The 21,316-nt window shown below is 50.1% G+C and overlaps 1 protein-coding gene across 2 annotated transcripts in view; it reads left to right on the top strand.

Annotated features, from left to right (window-relative positions):
* Nucleotides 1–21,316, top strand: part of MYO5B (myosin VB) — a 337,892-nt gene that overhangs the window by 266,393 nt on the left and 50,183 nt on the right. For both annotated transcript variants that reach the window (XM_043888876.1, XM_043888875.1), the window contains exons 17-22: nucleotides 1,050–1,136; nucleotides 1,610–1,721; nucleotides 6,428–6,639; nucleotides 8,586–8,742; nucleotides 9,846–10,085; nucleotides 15,602–15,835. In XM_043888876.1, the coding sequence (XP_043744811.1) occupies nucleotides 1,050–1,136; nucleotides 1,610–1,721; nucleotides 6,428–6,639; nucleotides 8,586–8,742; nucleotides 9,846–10,085; nucleotides 15,602–15,835 (1,042 nt within the window). The remainder of the gene's footprint in view (nucleotides 1–1,049; nucleotides 1,137–1,609; nucleotides 1,722–6,427; nucleotides 6,640–8,585; nucleotides 8,743–9,845; nucleotides 10,086–15,601; nucleotides 15,836–21,316) is intronic.

Raw genomic sequence — 21,316 nt, 5'->3', positions numbered from 1 at the left:
CTGTTACACTTAATCTTCCTACTAACTTTCTAAAAGGGATACTTCTGTTCTCCCCGCTTTAGAGAGGAGGATACTGCCGTGTAAGGAAGTTTGTTACTTGCCCCAAATCACACGTGCAGCTTTAAATGACCACGTCATGATTCAGACCCAGGTCTGCATGGCCTGAAACTTCCCCTTTTAACTTGGGAGACCAATCATGCTTGTGGTGCCAAGCATATATGATTTGGCCACTGAATTAGGACAGATGCCCCAGTCTGTAGAAATAATAAGGGCAGGCTCCGCAGTTGTTGTTCAGTCGCTCAGTCATGTCCATCTCTTTGCAACCCCATGGATTGCAGCACGCCAGACTTCCCTGTCTTTCACTATTTCCCAGAGTTGCTCAAACTTACATCCATCGAGTTGATGATGCCATCCAACCATCTCATCCTCTGTCGCCCCCTTCTCCTGCCTTCAGTCTTTCCCATCATCAGTGTCTTTTCCAGTGAGTTGGCTCTTCACATCAGGTGGCCAAGTGTTGGAGCTTCAGCATCAGTCCTTCCAATGAATATTCAGAGATGATATCCTTTAGGATTGACTGGTTTGATCTCCTTGCAGTCCAAGGAACTATCAGGAGTCTTCTCCAACACCACAGTTTGAAAGCATCAATTCTTTCACACTCAGCTTTCTTTATGGTCCAACTCTCACATCCATACATGACTACTGGAAAAACCATAGCTTTGACTATACGGACCTTTGTTAACAAAGTGATGTCTCTGCTTTTTAATACACCGTCTAGGCTCTGCAGAGGAGGCAGGAATGAGCTTGGGAGGGTGGACAGAGTGCAGGGAGGCAAATAAGAGGAGCAGTCCAGGTGAGGGTGAGAATGTGCCCTGAACTGAGATGGCTCAGGTGCTGCCAGTCACTGTCTTCTGGCCTGCGCTTGGCCCCTGGCCTTGAGCTCCCAGGTGCACAATGCCTATACCTCGGAGCCGGAAGGGGTGGTCTCTGCCTCTCCCCTGTTCTGTTCCTTTGCCGTTGTGGCCACTCATTGCTTGTCTTGTGTTTTGCAGTTTTAACCCAAAGAGAGCGGTGCAGCAGCTCCGAGCCTGTGGCGTGTTGGAGACCATCCGGATCAGCGCGGCTGGCTACCCGTCCAGGTACCGCACCCCCTGGGGCCCGCCTCCCCAGGGGACCCCCTTATGTGCTGTCAACCAGAGACACAGCCTCCAAAAATGGTCTCCAACACTGAGGGCTCAAGCAGGGTGCTGACAGACAAAAGAATCTCAGTTTGTCCTAAGAAGTATGGGTGTCAACAGTAACATCCTCCTGGACAGCTTTTCAGATTTCAGCTTGGCGTTGGTCTGGGTGGTGAGCTGGTCAGCCCTCCCAGCAGCAGAGCCTCCAAAATCCTTTTTCCTATCAGTCCTCTAGGCATGATTCTTTAACTCAGCTACATGCTGAAGTTCTCAGCATCGAGGAAGAACAAAATGCCCTGGAATGTGTTTTGCTGCTCTGAGAAGGGCTTTGTGCTGGACGTGTTGACCTTCGGGGGCCCCGTCTGAGATCATCCAGGGCCCTTGTGTGGTCAAGAGGCAGGACAAGTCCCCTGATGCATCAGTTTTTTCTCCAGGTGGTCCTACCATGACTTCTTCAACCGGTATCGGGTGCTGGTCAAGAAGAGAGACCTCGCCAACACAGACAAAAAGGCCATGTGCAGGTCTGTGCTGGAGAGCCTCATCAAGGTGAGCTGGGCACAGCCCTGACCCCAGCCCCAGGGAAGGCTCAGCCGCAGTGCCCTGGGATTTGGGCAGGGATGTTAACTGCCTTAGTGGTCCTCACCCCTCTTACCAAGACTGCCATCTGAGATGTTCATCCATTTTCCTGAATCAATAACTATAAAGGAAAAGCCCCTTTTCACCTGCCTGGAGACATTCCCAGCCTTTCCCACATCACAGGTCCCGTAGAAAATGAAATGGTTTATACAGCGCCCTAGGGGTCATGATAAGGCAGCAAGCTGCTGGCCCGGATCCTAGTCTTCCCCAAAGCCTGGGGCTCCACCGCTCAGCCTGTCTGCTGGCACCGGTGAACCTGCCAGGGCTCGAATCTAGAGCCCAAGCCCGGATGGCCTGGAAGCCAGCTGAGGGGGAAATAACCCGCGCCTCCTGTGTCTTCCCCATCACAGAGCCGGCTTCAGGCCCAAGCCCAGATGCTTGTTTTAAATAAGACAGTGGATTTCATTTTTTCTGAAACAACCTGAACTCGGCAGCTGATGCTTGGGGCTGGAGAATGACAGCCGAGCTCTTGGGGGTCTTCGATGAGGGGCAGATCCTTGCGTGTTTTTTGGTTCTAGAGCATTCAGGGATTACAGCAGAGTATGGTACTTAATGGTCTCAATAAAGGGTTAGATTACATCGAGAATCTTCCTTTCAGAAGAGAAGAGAATTGCATCAAGTTTTAAAAAATTTTAAGTATCATTTTGTTAGGAAAATGTATTCATTTGGAGTATAGTTCATTGCCAGATGACCAAGTTTAAAGTCATAAGTTATTTTGTAAAAGTGATACCATCACCCTCTGAGCACAACGTTGCCTTAACAGCTCAAGACTGTAGCTATAGACAGTACAGAATGCTGGGCTAAATATTCCGTAGAGAATAAGAGGGTGGCAGTCTTCTTAACTGAAGGTTGCCGTTAGTCCACTGGACTCTGGTTAATTGAGGTTTGTGCTGTGGAGCATCTGCCAGTGTCTACATTTCAACGTCTCTTTCTACATGGGTGAGAAAAAGGTGTTCCGGGTCAGCTGAACCCTGGGTGACAGGGAGCGTCAGGAGTCTTCCCCCTCTGTTGGCACTGGAAGCTGGCCTGTTCTTGTGATCAAGGTTCACAGTAGCCTGCTCAGCCCTGGGTCTAGCTCCTGCTTTCCTCGGGGCCATAGTTCCATTCTTCCTCTCCCTTCCCTGGTTTCTTCACGCTTCCAGTGGAACCATTGCTCCCCATGCAGAAGGCGATCTGGAGGGGCCCCAGGTCAGACCGGCTGACTCCGCGTCCCCCACCCCACTCCCCTCCAGCTGGCAGGACCAAGGGCCGCTGTCCAGACCTGCTCCTTGATGCGCTTGGGCCTCTGGTTCGACATCACCCAGCTTACATGCTGACCCCGCCCTCCTGCCTTCCTCGGTCCAGCAGTCTCTGAGCCCCTAGTGTGCTGTCCTGTGCTCCAGATGTCTTTTCATCTCTTGCAGAGGACGGCCTTTGCATTGACACTCCCCCCGTTATGAGCCCTGAGCCTGACACACAGATGTCACTCACCAGGCATTTGTGGAATGAGTGAACGAGCCAGTGAATCCCCTATGCCGTGTGAATAAGTGCTGTTTCCTCTGCCTGAAGTGCTTTCCGCACCTTTTCCGTGTCTGGCCAGGTTCTTTCCTTCTGAGCTGAGCTCTAAAATCCTTTCTGGTCTGTGAAGCCCGTTCCTGGCACCCCCAGATGGAGTCAGCCACTGGCCAACACCTCCACTTCTGTCTTCCATTATTGCGTTTCTCCGCTCGTATTGTAGATAAGGGCTTGTTTGTCATTTCACCAGACTGTGGACAACTGAATGGCACGGGTCTCACTGTCACTGTGTTCCCAGCACAGTCACCAGACCTCACAGGAGCTTGAGTTTGTGCAGGTGGCTGCCTGGGTGACAGCTGAGCTTGTCCCGATGAAACCTGTCACCAGTGGCTCACAGTCACTGAGCCTGAGTACAAGTCAGACATTTCTCTGTTTCATGCATTCCATCTCATCTTCACACTGAGAAAGATGCAAACATGACCCCCATTGCACAGATGAGGAAACTGAGGCATAAACAGCTGACATAAACTGCCCAAAGTGACTCAGGAATCCCCACAACCTAAATCACATCACCACTGAATCAGTCTGATTGATTAACCAATGTCACGGTATATAATTACCGTTCCTAGACAGGATTGGGTTTCCCTGGTGGCTCAGACGGTAAAGAGTCCGCCTGCAATGCAGCAGACCTGGGTTTGATCCCTGGGTTGGGAAGATAACCTGGAGAAGGGAATGGCTGCCCACTCCAGTTTTCTTGCCTGGAGACTCCCAGGGGCAGAGGAAGGAGCCTGACGGACTACAGTCCATGGGGTCACAGAGTCAGACAGGGCTGAGTGTCTAACACTCTTTCACTTTTCAGACATGTAGTAGGGCTCCGTGCTTCAGGACTTCCTTGGAAACCTTTTTTGTCTTTTCCCTCTTGGGGGATGAGGGGGCACACCTTCTGGTCACCAGTGCTGCTCGTACTCCTGCTAAGTGACCTGAGACTTCAAGCGGCTGAGACTTGGCAAAGCCACCCGTTATATTAGAAGGGCGCATTCCAGCTCCCTGCACTTTCCAGGAAAGTGCTAAGTAACACTAGAGCAGAGTGATTAGGAGAGAAGCTGTGATGAAGGGGTGTGCAGGCCTGGTGGCAGGCTATTCATCTGGGAGGGGCGCGGGGGCTGTATCGTGAGGTTGCTGGGGAGTGGTGGTCTCCTGCTGCGAGGAGTATAGGAATCCCTCCATCTTTAGCTTGAATGTGTTTTTTCTTTAACTCCACAAATGGGTATTGAATTCTTGGATTCTTCCTATGTACTACCCTAGAGTGGTCAGAGTGAGAGTTACAAAGGAGACGACTAGGAGGGCCCTGCCCTCTAGGACTGACGGTCGTCTAGTGTAGTTACAGACATCACTGGCCATCAGGAGAACCTGAACCTGTATCCCGACAGTGAAGGAGTGGATTAGCAAGCTTCTGCTGGGAACCCAGGGAGCGTGAGGAGTGTGAAAAAGGAGATGGTCCTACAAACGGGCATGATGTAACAAAGAGACCTCTGGCCGAGGAGTCCTGGGTCGTGGGTTCTATTCCTTGATGTTTTCAGTGAGACCTTTGTCAAGTCACCTCAACATTCTCGGCATCTGTGCAATAAGAAAGTGGCTTGAGATGGGTTTCTAAGATTTCTTTCTACCCTGTCAGTCTCTGGTTACTGGAGAGGGGTTCTCAAGAGATGACCTCTGATCAGTATGTGAAGAGTCTGGTCAGTTCTAGGGGTCAGAGCAAGCAGATGCCTGGGCGAGGGGGAGTGCCACCTTCAGGCCAGTGGTGACAGGCACACCACTGGGGCCTTCAGAGAAATCCTCATCCATACAAACGGTGGCTCTGCAGACCAGCCTGCCGTTTCCCTGGTGGTTTCTTTCAGAATAGGAACTGGAGCCAGTGTACTATGGCCCCAGGGATACAACAGTCACCCCTGATCCAGGCCCTGGCTCTGCTGAAGACCTGGTAGCCAGGCTTGTCCCCCAACTGTGAGGGAGTTGCCAACCCCTCCTCACTGAGGAGTCTCCCCAGCCGGGTGGTGATGAAGGCCAGGCCTCGGGTGTCTCAAAGCCCCCCGGCCCAGTCCAGCCTTGGTTCCTCCCGGTGTGAGCTGAGGCCTGGAGCAGAGGCAGGAATGAGAACCAGGCCTGCAGCTCGCTCTTCCCTGCCTCGCCAGCAGCAGCCACAGAAGGGAGCGTCAGCAGCGGCCCAGCTGGCCGCTGTGTCCCCAGCTCAGCCCCGGCGCAGGCCGCCTGGCTTTCCTGTGCGGGGAACCCGGTTCCTGTTAGCTGTACGAGGCTTGGCCATAATGAGTGTCAACTCAGCGTGGTTTCAGAGCCACTGGTCAACAGGAAATATATCCTCGTGTGTGTGTTTTCCTTACACCTTGGCTATCTCCTTCTTATAATGGTCTTCATGCTCAGTGAGCAAAATTAGATGATGTGTATTTAACAAAGAGCGCTCAGTTATCGTGGGCCATCTACGGAGTGCTGTAGCCCAGGCCTGTCCACACACACACACACACACACTCTGCCGGGTCATCTCCCCTCATCTACCTGGACCAGCACAGGAAGGGCCCCCAATTTTAACCTAAGTACATGTCGTTAAAGACAGTCAGCATCTGTCTGAAGAAACCTCACAGCATAGTCTACACCAAATAGAATGTACTTGGGGGTGATTTGCTATGTATGTGTGATTTCCCCTGCCTGCCTGCTTTCCCTCCGTTCAGGTCTTCGCCTGAACAGCCCCTCTGCTGAGATGCTTTCCTCCTTTAGCCTATTTCAGCATCTGCACCCCGTCCTCCAGCCCTGGGTTTGTTGTCTTCATAACCCCAGCACTGCCTGAAATGTGCCAAGCTGGCCCAGATGCCCTCGCGGTGACATCGGGTGCTGGTGGGCAGGCCTGCTTCTCGCCGCGGCTCACGGTGTCCGAGCAGCAGTAGGGACAGGTCGGCGTCGGTTACACACCGACTCTTCGGCGGTTGTTTAAGGAGCAGGGGCACGTGAGACCCGGCAGGGGAGTAGTGCAAGGGAGGAACTGGAGTGCTGGGGCGCATTCCCTTGCTGCTCACGGATGATGAACCAGCTCCCCTCCCTGCCTCGTCAAGGATCCTGACAAGTTCCAGTTTGGCCGCACCAAGATCTTCTTCCGGGCGGGCCAGGTGGCCTACCTGGAGAAGCTTCGGGCTGACAAGTTCCGGGCAGCCACCATCATGATCCAGAAAACCGTGCGGGGCTGGCTGCAGAAGGTGAAGTACCGCAGGTTGAAGGGAGCAAGCTTAACTCTGCAGAGGTACTGCCGAGGATACCTGGCCCGCAGGTGAGCTGGGGCACACCTGAGGCTTTGGATTGGTGGGGTGGGGTGGGGGGGCAGGGCGGGGCCTGGCTCTGGGTTGGCCGGCCTCAATCAGCCCCTGTGGGTAGAACGCGGTTCCTCCTGGGCCCTGTCTATATCCAGCTTTCCTTCAGCAGCCAGGCCCCTCTCTCCTCCCCTTGTAACCTGAGCCAGTAGGTCTAGTTCCCAGGTCTCCTGGCTCCCCCAGTCTATCCCCATCCAACAGTGCTAGCCTAGGACTGGCTGGTTTTCTGGCCAAACCTCTGTTTGCCCTTTGCTTAAATGCTTAAGTAAAACAATCCTGTTTCCAAAAGAGAGAGGAATTCAGCCTTTCTCTCACAGTTAACGTACACTCAGGTTCATGACTTACGCCACCAATTTCAGAATCCTTTAGGAGTTTGGTTAGTAGGGCTGAATGAAAAGGCCTGGAGAGTTCCCTACTATGAGCTGTTGCACTCAGCCAGCGTGCGGAGGGAGAGGGAGAGACTTGTCTGACCACAAGCAGCTCCCTTGCGGCAAAGCCTGATGCCAGTGGGCTGTCCTGCCCCACCCCAGCACCACACGAAAGAGGCTACTTTGCTGAAAACACCCCCTCCTAGTGATGTCGTTGGGTTGCTGAAGCACTGAATCAGTATGAGTGCCACCAGGGAGATGGGCGTGGAGGACACCCCCATCCCTCGCCGTGAGACCCACCCCCCAGCCTTTACATGGGTCATCCGATTTTGGAACCAGCCCTGGTTCAACATCAGTGACCTCTGCAGATCCCGGTTTTCTTGAGCAAGTGACAATAATCTCCAGTAAACACCTTGCATTTGGAAGCTGAAGTTTCACAAGTGACTGCTCAGGCCTCTCTGCTTGAATATAGAAACAAGCCCAGAGCAGGCACCCACTGTACCGTAAAGTAAGAAGATTGCTCCAGCTCCCCCTCATGTCCTGGTTATAAGCTGTTTATCCAAGCAGAACCGGAGGTGATGAATGCTGTTAATTATCTGTGAACAGCTGAGAGGTGGTCTCTAGAACAAAAGCTACAGAGATGAGAAGGTTGTCCGTAGCATCCACACTAAGGTGTCATCCACAGTTAGGGCATCACTGAGCACCCTGGCACACAGGACTCTGTCCTGGGTAGTGGGTTGGCCCACGTTCTTCCTGCTGGGAGTTTGTATTCTAGAGAGAGTGTCCAGGGAGAGCTGCACCAGGAATCAGACTCATTTAAGCAGGTAGAGCAAGGCTGAGTGAGTTACCTCCCACTCTGGAGTTGCGCTAGATGATGTCCAGGGTCCTTTCTAGCTTTTAATATTCTTAGTCTCTCGTTGAGCACTTGCTATGAGTCTGACACCAAACAGAGCCCTTGCAGGAGGTAAAAAGTGTTGGACTGACTTCATGTCTGTCTTGAGGGGTGAGATGGGGAATGTGGAAATGAAAGAGGGAAGTAGATGCCCATGTGCAGTGCATCCCTGGCAGAAAGGCTGGGAGATGAGATTGTAGAGAGAGGTCGCCACAGGCCTGAGAAGCTGGTGTTCATTCAGCAGATACTTCACATGCGCTGCTGTGCCAGGCCCTATACTAGATGTAGGGGTACAAGGATGCTAAGACCCGGGCCCTGATCCCTCCGAGCCCGGTGAGGTCCAGGGACAGACCCGAGTGTGAGCACATGACATCCTTGAGGGCTGCCCAGGTTATAGGATAGGCTTGTGGGTCGGGGAGTGGACGGATGAGGATCAGTTGATCAGACTTAGACTGCGTTGTAAATACATGGCAAGACTTTTTGGACAAGGTGGAGGAAGCCAGTTCTGTTCTGAGCCGTGTCTCAAGGCCTCGCTACTGTCAGTAAGGGTGACGAGAGTTGGCCTAGCTGGCGGGTGACCAGGCAGGGCTAATTTTGGGGAAGGGGCTTGTGTTCATGAAGGGCCCACCACTCTCTCGCTCCCCAGACTGGCCGAGCGTCTGCGGAGGAGCCGGGCGGCCGTGGTGCTCCAGAAGCAGTACCGCATGCGGAGGGCCCGCCGGGCCTACCAGAGGGTACGCAGGGCCGCCGGCATCATCCAGGCCTTCGCTCGGGGCATGTTCGTGCGGAGAATCTACCACCAGGTGCGTAGCCGCCCGCAGGGACTCGGGCTGCAGACTCGGAACTGAGCAGCAGCAGATGGCTTGGCACCGACCTCAGCACTTGTTGGGCACTTCTCGCTTTTTTTCTAAGGAATTTCACAACTCTGCTCCCACTGAACCCTGACCAAAGTCTCATGAGGAGCAGTGACTCAGGGTTCACCAGAGAGACAGAAGTCATAGGAAATGCATGCGTCTGTGTGCGCATGGGCGTGTGTGGATAAGGTTTGTTATGAGGAACTGACACGTGTAGGTATGAAGGCTGAGCAGTTCTCGATGTACCGTGTACACTCTGGAGACCCAGGAAACCCAGGGGAGTAACTCTGCCCGAGTCTGAAGGCCTGAGGACCAGGCAGTCATGGTACAGTCCAGTCCAAGGGCAAGATGGCTCAAACGGTAAGGAAGCTGCCTGCAGTGCAGGAGACCTGGGTTCGATCCCTGGGTCAGGAAGATCCCCTGGAGAAGGGAATGGCAACCCACTCTAGTATTTTTGCCTGGAGAATCCCATGGACAGAGGAGCCTGGCATGCTGCAGTCCATGGGGGTCACAAAGACTCATACACAACTGAGCGACTAACACTTTCATTCATTCTGCAAACGTTTATTTTGCAGGGCGTTACAGTAAGGACATTGATGATGCTTTAATTTTCTGAGTGGTTTTTTAACTGGATAGGAAAAAAGAAAAGCTGAATTACAAGCCAAGTTAACTGTGACCCATTAACCCACTCGACAATCCCACACGACCATCTCACTTCATCTCCAGCTCACTGTCACTGGGAGGGGAGCCACATCTGTTGAATGGGGGGCTATCAGCTGGATAATCTTTAAGCCCCTCTGACTTTGAGGTTTTTCTTTTAGACTGTGGTTTCTTAACGAGTAAAAAAAAACAAAAAATTAGAAATGAGAGTTTGACAGCTGCCACCAAACTTAGTTGCAACTTGTTCATAAGACAGATGGCCACCAAAGCCTCAAGTCCTAGGGCAGCTGTAGCTTGCCGACCTTGGATCTCGCCTCTACGGAGCTGTACGCGAGCCCCTTGCTCCCACTGTGCAGCGCAGACCCACCAGCTGTGTGCTTGTGCCCTGCCAGGTCCTCAGGGAGCACAAGGCCACCGTCATCCAGAAGCACGTGCGGGGCTGGATGGCTCGCAGGCGCTTCCAGCGGCTGCGGGGCGCGGCCATTGTCATCCAGTGCGGCTTCCGGAGGCTCAAGGCCAAGCAGGAGCTGAAGGCCCTCAAGATCGAAGCCCGCTCGGCGGAGCACCTGAAACGCCTCAATGTGGGCATGGAGAACAAGATAGTCCAGCTGCAGCGGAAGATCGACGACCAGGTCAGTGTCTCCACTCCCATGCGGGGGTTGGGGCCAGGGCGAGACTCCATGGGCACGTTTGAGAGACACACAGCTTCCCGAGGGGAACTTTCAATTGATCCCTATGCAGCTTCATGAGGCCATTCTATGGGTAAGCGAACTGTGGATCCGGAGCATCAAATACTTGGCCAAGATCACAGAATTAGGAAGTGCTAGAACCAGCGCTCCAGCCCAGGTCTGCCTGATCCCACAGCCATAAAGAGGGTGGTGTTGGTTTCTCAACCCCAAATGTCACTAAAGAGTCAGTCCTTTCCTGTGTTGTGGCTAGGATGGGTTTCCAGAGTTGAAAGCAGGCTCACTGGTACCTTGGGCTTGCAGGGTATTAGTGACCTCAGGACCAGGCTTCTGCAATGCCTAGAGGGTTTCTGGTGCCTCCTGAGAAAGAAAAGGTGAGGATGGAGGGAAGGAAGGGGGTGAACGTGCCTGGTGCAAGGGGTGGAGAAAGAGAGAGTTGGCATTGCCTTGGTGGTCACTGGTTTTATTGTACCTAATCTACGCTAGGCACTTTTTAAAGCTTCTCATGATCCCAGTAGGGCAAGAAAATAAATGAGCTATTTTACACTTAAACCAGCTGCCCTGAACAGGAGCCCCCAAAGTAGTCAAATGTTACTGCCTCTCTGTTCTTGCAAAAAAGACCAGCCTTCCGGAGAAGAAGCTGTCACCCTGGGTGTTTGTCTCTGTGTGAGTCCCAAGGGTGTCTCGTTTGGCTCGGCTCCCTGGGGGAGAAGTGAAACAGAAAGCTCGCACAGGGTTGGCCCGCAGTGATAGGTCAGGTCTGGGAGGAAGACGCATCTGCTCAGTGCATCGGGAGTAGACAGGAAAATAGCTCTTTGGGCTCAGCCCTGTGGAAAACACAAGCCCAAGGCGGACCTGTATTATTGCTGTCATTGCCATTGTTATTGTTACTTTATGGCTATTGACGACTGACCGGGAAAGACATTTGCATAGTCAAATTGCCCCCATTAACTTTCTGAGCAAAAAGTATGGTCCGAGGAAGGAGCAGGCTTTGCGAGCGCCGTTGTGCTGTGCCCGGAGCCTGTGTACTGGCCACCTCTTCCAGCCATCGGTCCCTGTCTTGTCATTGCTGATTTCTGAAGTTAACTCGAGAGGTTAAAAGTAAATCTAGTATTTTATACTCCACATGCTGAAACACCAAAGAGAAGCAGATTTAAAAGACCTATTTTTTAAAAGAGCTTTTTGCCTTAAACTTCCTACGTGGCAAACATCTGTGAACAGTGGCCAGTGTTACCCTCTCTGGGTGCCCTGTGTGCAGAGGGTGAGGAGAGAAGGCGGGGAGGGGGGAGTTAGGTCTTGTTTTCTTATGTCCCTCCCCATGTTGCTCAACTGTGTGCCAGGCACTATCCTCATGTGTTAAGTCATTTAATCCTCACAACAGCCCTGTAAGATTTAACATTATTCCCATTTCAATCTGAGGCACAGGGAGGCCAAGTAGTCTGCGAGGTCGCACAGCTAGGAAGGAGCATGGTTAAGATTGAAACTTGGCAGTTTGGTTCCAGAGAATGTTCTGCTACCTCCAACCAAATTTGGGGATGTCTGCATATTAGGAGATTCTTCAGACATGTGAGAATTCCTCAGTGCAAGGAAGATGCTTAGCTTTGTTTTGAGTTCATTCTTGTAGATAGTGTCATCCTTGGACCAGCCGGTGTTTTATAGTGGAGTGTGTGACCTGGTGTCAAAGAAGATGCGTGGCTCTCTGTGTTGAGAAGAGTCATAAACAACCTGTGGCATCAGGACATTAGAGTCTCATTGTATTGCAGCCTCTCAGAAGGCGGGGTTCGCCTTGTGTAAGCAGGTGGGTTTCTGTTTTCTGTGTAATGCCTGGAGACAACTCAGGAGGCTTCTCCCCAACACACACAGATTCTTAGCCGGGAGGAAAAGAGACACGCTTGCCAGGAGCGACATAGGTGAAAACATCCCCAAGTGTTCAGCAGAGTGGCCTGAGGTCATGGACTGAGTCCCAGCTGCATGGAAGCCTGACTTCTGTTTCAGTTATACTTGCCGCCAGAGCTGACAGCTAGGGATTATGGCCAAATCTCTAACTGGGCCTTGAGTTCCTCGGAGGGGATTGGTCTAAGAGCTGTAAGTTCTCACTCAAAAATTCACTGATCCCATAAAGTGGTTCTCAATTCCAGGCTGTGCTGTAGAATCACTAGGGGGCGCTTTTTTAAAAAAGTGTCCCCAGTGTCTGCAATGCCAAGAGGACAGCAAATGAGGAAACTGTAGGCTAAAACCAGGGTGAGGTTAGGGCCCAAAAGTCATGTCGAAGGTTTTGTGCACACAGCTAGAGAGACAAGACGTGAACTTGGCAGCAAGTTCCCAAGAAAGCAGGAAGAAGGAAGTAGGGTATCTTGAGAGCTGCTGAAAGCGTTTAGAAGGGTTGGTGCTGTCCCTGGTGCTGAGACAGTTTTCTGAGGGTGTTTATAACCTGTGATGTAATAAGCTACAGCCTTCACAATATCCTTCAGCAGTAAATGTAGTGATAGTTCCTGGGATTGTTTCTTGCAGAGTCCCTGGTGTAGGCCTGTGGTGTGACATTTTTTCAGCCAAAAATGATATAACCTATGAACTTGACTCTATCAGTTTGTCTTTATTCCAAGCATATGTAGAGTAAGATGACCAGTTGAGCTTACAGTTTGTTTTTGTTTTTTTAATGAGGGTCAAGTTCCTTAGACCTTTATAAGGCAATATTAAACTATATTTTAGTGGGAAAAATATGACACAAATGTATGGATTCAGTTAGTAGTCTTTTCAATCAATTTGATTCAGTGTACTTCATGTGCATTTGGTTAAAGTAGTTAATATTTCACGTACATCTGAAAAATTGTAGGGGCAAGTCACAGCTTTATGGCCTTCTGTGCCTCAGTTTTCTCAACTATGAAATAGGTATATTAATCAGCCTTGATTAATAGGTATATTAACCAGGAGTTGATGATGGACAGGGAAGCCTGGCATGCTGCAGTCCATGGGGTTGCAAAGAGTTGGACATGACTGAACAACTGAACTGAACTGAATCAGCCTTACTGTGTAGGATTCCTGTGAGGAGAGAAAGAGTTAATAGACGTGCATCATGTAGTACAGTGCCCTTGAGCAGTGGATGCAGTGGGTGTCTGAGGAAGCCGAGGAGAACAGGGGTCCTTGTGGAAATCCCCAGACCCCCCAGTATCAGGACAAGGCCCTCCCTGGTTCAGGACAGAGCTGCCCAGGTCTCGGGTCACACTGACCAAGGCAGCTGCAGGGAGCCTGGCCTGCCTCCGCAGGGAGGGTTTCCGGGCTCTATGAGGGAATGGGTGGCCCTCACCACTCCTGGCACCAGGCTTAGCGGCACAGCTGTGGGCACCTGACGTGGACATCATGGTGTGTGGAGGAGGCAGGACGCTGTGAGGCCCTTCTGGGGTCTCCCGTTCTAAAATCACACCTCCAGAATAGGACATGTACAGCCACGGTGTGTCCTCAGCAATTACTTCTGGGTGCCGATGATGGTGAAATAAGGAGATGTCCAAGGGCTGCTGTTAGGAATCTCCCACCCACACCCCTGTTGGCCTGTCTTTTCATTATTCCATTCTCTAGGGGACCACTCCCCCCCAACCCAGGAGAAGAGGGTGACTCTTATCAAGCACCTACTGGGTGCTGGTCCCCAGGGAGGCCCTCAGTCTCCCTGAACCTTGATGAAACCCTCTGAGGATGGAGTTACTGTGGTCCCTCTTTCACACTGAGGGAGCTGGGTGCAGGGAGGTGCAGTGACCACACAGCTGATCAGGGCGGAGCTGGGGCCTGAGCTCAGGTCCGTCCAGCTCCAGCCTCTTAGCTCCTCAACTTCCCTGAGCCTCACCTCAGCCTGCGTGTCAGTGAAAGCAAAGAAACTGGCCTCCTGGACACGTCATCTTTGCATGTGGGTCCTGGGGTGTCATCGCTGACCATAGCAGGGTGTCACACCACATTGTATGGCTCTCTCTACACCCCACACCTGCTCCATCATGAGCGCCTCCCCCCTGCCCCCCAGTCTGGTTCTCATTCCCACTCTCCCTGGGATCTGACCCAGGCCACACCACCGGGAGGAACTTCACTTCCTGCCCAGAACAGAGCAGTGTCGAGGCGACTAGTCCAACACACATCCCCGCCCTGTACCCCACTCCCCTTGTGCAGAGACCCTTCAGCCTCCGGGGAGATCCAGACCTGGGTGGGCAGTACAGACCGGCTTTGGGTTGTTTAAACAGATGCTGCCTAATTGGATTTCTCATTGGTGATGACTTCGAGCAAGGCTGACTGCCAGCCTAGACGTGTGGGTGTGTCGGATTCTAACTGGGACATTTCCTCAGACTGTGGGAGCATCTCTTTGTGATAGATCAGTGTGGGGATTGTGCTGCTTGGACACCAAACGCAGGTCTCAGCCTTGAGGTCCCAGGCGTCCGTGGTGTTGTACTGGGTCCAACATCTGGTCTGCTGCTGCCCCTCCCTGCTCCTCATGACGCTTCATAGCTGATGTGAATGAGTGAGTCATTGGTTCCTGATGCCAAGAGCTCTGTTTTACCCAGAGCTCCTGCAGAGAATAGCCATGGAGAATGATGATGCCTGTTTGCCGCCTGCTTGATTATCGGGAGAACTCTGATTCTTTCCCCTCTATGTTCCCTCTGAGCACCTTCAGCTGATAGGCTCAACTGCAGCACCTTTCTGCCCATGTTTGCGCTTGCACTTGACACTGGCCCTGGGTCCTCAGGGCTTCCTGTGTGTGAGCTCACCTACAGTCTCCCTCCCTGCCCCCTTCCGTACCTCTGCCAGGCACCTGGGACTGCTTCTCATTTGCCTGTTGCTTGAGTGGGTATGTAATTGGGTACCTCGTCGACAGGGACGGGTTTGGCCAGGGCATCCGTTTCTGGAGTCAGACTCTTATAGGACCAGCGGACAGGTGGTGGGAGGGCTCCCCCGGCCCCGTGGAGGGCCCCCTTGGAAGAGGGGACGCTAAAGAGGTCCTTTGTCTCAGAGCCAGCGATTAGGTTGCAGCTCTTTGTGCCCGTGAGTCCAAGGGCAGGAGGGCTCAGCGTTGACAGAGCAGGGAAGCCTGAAACGCAAAGGCTGCAGATCTAAGAAGCCAAGTACATTGTTCGCGAAACTTAAAAACCAGGTATAAAATCTTTCCAGTGGACACAGAAGGCTGACCACTCTTAGCCAGCTTCCAGCACTGTCCCTGTTCCTAAACACTCCTCGAATGTCAGTCCTGATGCTTTGTCTTCCTGTATTTCTCTTGGGTTCACAATACAGTTTTGTTAGGGAGTTGCCAAGAAAGCACTCAAGCATTCAGTGGTTGCGAGATTCAATTCCACCTTGGAAGTTCCTTTTTTTTTTTTTTTTTGGAAGTTCCTTTTTTAATTGCCTTCTTTTTTTTTTTTTTTTTGGCTGCCTCACTAACCTTGCCATCCACCTCTTTTCTCCCCTCTTCCTGTTTGCTGATGCTCTCGCAGAACAAAGAGTTAAAGACGCTGTCGGAGCAGCTGTCAGCAATCACCTCCACACACGACATGGAGGTGGAGAAGCTGAAGAAGGAGCTGGCCTGCTACCAGCAGAACCAGGGTGAGGACAGCGGCCCGCAGCTGCAGGAGGAGGTGGAGAGCCTGCGGACCGAGCTGCAGAGGGCCCACTCAGAGCGCAAGGTCCTGGAGGACACCCACACCCGGGAGAAGGATGAGCTGAGGAAGGTCTGTTGGGGCCGGAGGGGCAGCTGGGTGGTGGGTGAGTTAACGCAGCACCCCTCCAAGGCAGTTTTGCTTCTTCCAGCTCTACAGCTGCCATGGACTTTTCTGGGGCTTATGCCCAAGACTGACATCCCTCTGCATTAAGATGTAAAGTGCCCCTGTGTTGGGGGAACGCACACAAGCATGTGTCCACTCACCTGGTGAGTGTTAATTGAGTTTCTCCCTTAGTGGGACATGATGGAATCCCCTGAAAGGTTACACATGTGTGCCTTTGGGCATGTTCCTTATAGCCTAGAATTAACCACTGAATCAGCTCTGTGGCCTGAGTCCTTCTTGGCAAGAGAAATGGTTTAGAGGTAGTGGCCTTTCTTCCTGATATTGCCTGCAGGAACTAGGGGCAACCTCATGGCATCCCCTGGGCTTCCCCAGTGGCTCAGAGGTAAAGAATCCACCTGCCAATGCTGGAGATGTAAGTTTGATCCCTGGATCGGGAAGATCCTCTGGAGAAGGGCATGGCTACCACCTCCAGTATTCTTGTCTGGGAAATCCCATGGGACAGAGGAGCCCGACGGGTTACTGTCCATGGGGTCACAAAACAATCAGACACAACTTAGCGAATAAACAACAAAACACCTAAGTATCCCTCCCCATAATCATAGTGCTTTGGGGAATTTGCCTAAAGTTTATGTATTGATCGGTTCAGCCTGGCTCATCTACTCTGGTTGGCATGCTCTGTAGGTTTACCCTCCATTCCATAAAATGTAACTTCTGGGATTGGATCCCCGTCCCCCATCGCGAATGTCAGGATGCAAGGAGCCCCTTCTCCACTCCTTAGATAGCTGTCCACACCAGGGAAGCCCCACATGCCCTGCGGAGCCTTCCACAGCCTCAGTGTCCTATGCCATCTCTATGGCATGGCCCACATGCTTGGTTCCTGTCCATCACTGGAGAGTCGCAATGGGTTGAGAATCTGTGAGGGAAGGACTCAGTGTTTCTAATGTCAAAATAATAATTTTTAGTATTTAAAAATCGGGGCAAGCAGAATGCTTTTACAGGAATGGTCCTGAAATAGACAACTGGAGTTTTTGGATTCTCACCCCTGCATGGCCATTACTAAGTGCACACAGGAAATTTCTCTGACCTTAGTTCACTCATCTGTTTAAAAAGAAAGAAGAAAAGTTGGTTTAGATCATCTTTAGGCCCCTCTACTTGCAAGTAGTCAGCTCCACGAGATGGTATTTGATGGCTTCTAGAGGGAAGCAGGCCCTTCCTGAGCCCTGCTCCGTGGTGCCTCTCTCTTCTCCTGCGCCTTTATCTTCTCTGGCAGGACCAGAAATGTGCAGGCTGCCTTCAGTCAAAGGACATGAAAGCCTGCAGAGCCAGAACCTGCTGGGCTTGCCAAGCTGGTTTTGTCATTTCGTATCCAGGCAGAACTTCCACACCATCTCCACTTTCCCCAAATCCCAGGGTTTTCCCGAAGTCAGAGGGTGAATCCGCATGGGGATTAAGTCACATTAGGTGACATTGAGACGTAGGACTTCCTAGCGCAGGCACAAAAGTGGCCGCCCTGCAGCATGTTGCCCCGATAAACCTACCAGCTCACCCACTGTGAGACCTGGAATTGAAACCATTTGGTGTCACTTCAGGTGGGATCCAAAGAGCTCCAGTACGACACTCCTTTATGTCTAAGTGCAGAGAAGAATTCAGCCAGAGCAGAATGGCAGATAAGAAGTGATTTATTAGAATAAGATGCTTGTGAGGCTTACAAGCGGGGGGGCAAGAAATGCCTCGCCCTGCGAACTTAGTGGGCCACAGCTTTATAATCAAAGGAAAAGTGGCGAGACGGAGAAGACCTTTGTCTTTCTTGAGTGGACGTCACATTTTCATCATCATTTCCTTCCCTGGAGAGAGCAGGGGGTTGACTTGTCCCTCCCTATATGGTCAGGCCAGGACTATCATGTTGTTGTTTAGTCGCTCAGTCGTGTCTGACTCTTTGCGACCACATGGACTGCAGCACGCTGGGCCTCCCTGTCCTTCACTATCTTCAGGGTTTGACTAAACTCATGTCCATTGAGTTGATGATGCAATTCGACCATCTCATCCTCTGTCACCTCCTTCTCCTCCTGCTCTCAATCCTTCCCAGCATCAGGGTCTTTTCCATTGAACTGGTTCTTTGCATCAAGTGGCCAAAGTATTGGAGCTTTAGCAGCAGGCCTTCCAAAGAACATTCAGGGTTGATTTTCCTTTAGGATTGACTGGTTTGATTTCCTTGCTGTCCAGTGGACTCTCAAGAGTCTTCTCCAGCACTACAATTTGAAAGCATCAGTTCTTCAGCACTCAGTCTTCTTTATGGCCCAACTCTCACATCCACACATCACTACTGGAAAAACCATAGCCTTGACTAGATGGACCTTTGTTGGCAAAGTAATGTCTCTGCTTTTTAATATGCTGTCTAGGTTTGTCATAGCTTTTCTTCAAAGGAGCAAGTGACTTTTAATTTCATGGCTGCAATCACCATCCACAGTGATTTTGGAGCCCAAGAAGATAAAATCTGTCACTGTTTCCATCATTTCCCCATTTATTTGCTATGAAGTGATGGGACTGGATGCCATGATCTTAGTTTTTTGAATTTTGAGTTTTAAATCAGCTTTTTCACTCCTTTCCTTCACCTTTATCAAGAGATTCTTTAGTTCTTCTTCACTTTCTGCCATGAGGATGGTGTTATCTGCATATCTGAAGTTATTGATATGTTTCCTGACAATCTTGATTCCAGCTTGAACTGCATTCAGCCCAGCATTTCACATGATGTACTCTGCATAGAAGTTAAATAAGCAGGGTGACAATATACAGCCTTGACATACTCCTTTCCCAATTTGGAACTAGTCTGTTGTTCCATGTCCAGTTCTAACTGTTGCTTCTTGACCTGCATACAAGTTTCTCAAGAGGTGGATCAGGTGGTCTGGTACTCCCATCTCTTGAAGAATTTTCCACAGCTTTTTATGATCCACACAGTCAAAGGTTTTTGTGTAGTTAATGAAGCAGAAGTAGGTGTTTTTCTGGAATTCCCTTTTTTCTATGATCCAACAGATACTGGCAATTTGATCTCTGGTTCCTCTCTGCCTTTTTCTAAATCCAGCTTGAACATCTGGAAGTTCATGGTTCACGTATTGTTGAAACCTACCATGAAGGATTTTGAGCATGAGCTTGCTAGCATGTGAAATGAGTGCAATTGTGTGGTACTTTAAACATTCTTTGACATTCCTCTTCTTTGGGATTGTAATGAAAACTAACCTTTTCCAGTTCTGTGGCCACTGCTGAGTTTTACAAATTTGCTGGCACATTGAGTGCAGCACTTTCACAGCGTCATCTTTCAGGATTTGAAATAGCTCAACTGGAATTCCTTCACCTCCGCTAGCTTGGTTCGTAGTGATGCTTCCTAAGGCCCACTTCACTTTACAGTCCAGGATATCTGGCTCTAGGTGAGTTATCACACCATCGTGGTTATCCAGGTCATTAAGATCTTTTTTGTATAGTTCTTCTGTGTATTCTTGCCACTTCTTCTTAATATTATCTGCTTCTGTTAGGTCCATACCATTTCTATCCTTTATTGTGCCCATCTTTGCCTGAAATGTTGTTCCCTTGGTATCTTTAATTTTCTTGAAGAGATTTCTTTTCTTTTCCATTTGATTGCTTTCCTCTATTTCTTTGCATTGTTCACTTAGGCAGGCTTTCTTATCTCTCCTTGCTATTCTTTGGAACTCGGCATTCAGATGAATATAGATATATTCATATCTATATCAAAAAGAAAGATTTCCTTTTCTTCTTTGCCTTTAGCTTCTCTTCTTTTCTCAGCTATTTGTAAGGCTTCCTCAGACAACTATTTTGCCTTTTTTGCATTTCTTTTTCTTGGGGGATGGTCTTGATCACCACTTCTTGTATGTTACAAACCTCCATCCATAGTTCTGAAGGCACTCTGTCTATCAGATATAATCCTTTGAATCTATTCGTCACCACCACTATATAATTATAATGGATTTGATTTAGGTCATACCTGAATGGCCTAATAGTTTTCCTTACTTTCTTCAATTTAAGTCTGAATTTTGCAATAAGGAGTTCATAATCTAAGGCACAGTCAGCTCATGGTCTGATTTTTGCTGACTGTTTAGAGCTTCTCCATCTTTGGGTGCAAAGAATATAATCAATTTCGATATTGACCATCTGGTGATGTCCATGTGTAGAGTCATCTGTTGTGTTGTTAGAAGAGGGTGTTTGCTATGATCAATGCATTCTCTTGGCAAAACTCTGTCAGCCTATTCCCTGCTTCATTTTGTACTCCAAGGCCAAATTTGCCTGTTACTCCAGGTATCTCTTGACTTCCTACTTTTGCATTCCAGTCCCCTATGATGGAAAGAACTTTTTTTGTGTGTTAGTTCTGAAAGGTCTTACAGGTCTTCATAGAACCATTTAACTTCAACTTCTTTGGCATTACTGGTTGAGGGCTGTCTTAGCACTTTGGAAGAATATTTTCAGGTCTCAGTGCACTGAGGGTTTTTCATTTTGAAAAGTCAGCTTCCCATAAATGATTGTTCTTGTGTGCACAGAGCCTGTTTTGGAGGTCATTAACTTATTGAGTTCACTGGGCAGGATCTGGTCTCATGCCACCACTGTTTTATCATTGAGGGCATGTCCTGTGCCTCTGTTGCATGGTTTTGTGGTTAAGTAAGCCTGCTTTCTCGAGTAATCATTAACTTACGGGAATTTCCCATGTTTTTCTACTTAAAATCCCCTAGTGAGATAAACTATTGAATCACCTATTTTGTCCCTTCATTCTGTCCCTATCAGAATGAACTTCATTCTTCGGGGTAAAGCACATGCTTAAGGAAACTAATGTAGCTATTAATACAAGTCTATAACCTATAAAGCATGAAATTCCAAACTTGTGATTTATGAATCCTTGAGAACAGATGGTCAGTAACCCTTGTGTGTGAATAAAAGACAAGAAGGTGAAATCAAAAGCCAGAGAAAAGAAACCAAGATTGAGACCTGAGACTGGTGATCCTAGGAGAAAAACAAAAGCAGGTTCTCAGCATGTGGATGCTGGTCACACAAGATGGTGTTAACCCAGCAGATCACAAAACCGGGGTCTCCTGTCTTTGCCCCCATGGACAGCACTTGACTCATCGACTACCCAGGCTCCTTCCCTGCTTCTCCTGGGACAATGGGATGTAGGGACTCAGAGCACTTTTAAAATAGCCATGTCTCCATCCTAGGGAGCCTAAGGGTTGATAATATCCCAGTCTTCCTCCACAGAGCCAAATAAGGAAATGGGCTCCCTCCTACTTGGATTTGAAAAAATTGTTTGTATTGAAGTCTTGACCTGGGTCTTAAACACAATGAGATCTTGGTCCTGGCAAGGAAAAAGAAATTCAAGGACATTGAAAAGAAAGGGAATAGCAGGCACAGAGGCAGAACAAGAAAAGCACC

This window comes from Cervus elaphus, chromosome 27 (assembly GCF_910594005.1).
Source record: "Cervus elaphus chromosome 27, mCerEla1.1, whole genome shotgun sequence".
Taxonomy (NCBI): domain Eukaryota; kingdom Metazoa; phylum Chordata; class Mammalia; order Artiodactyla; family Cervidae; genus Cervus; species Cervus elaphus.
This window is presented reverse-complemented; position numbering and strand designations above follow the sequence as displayed.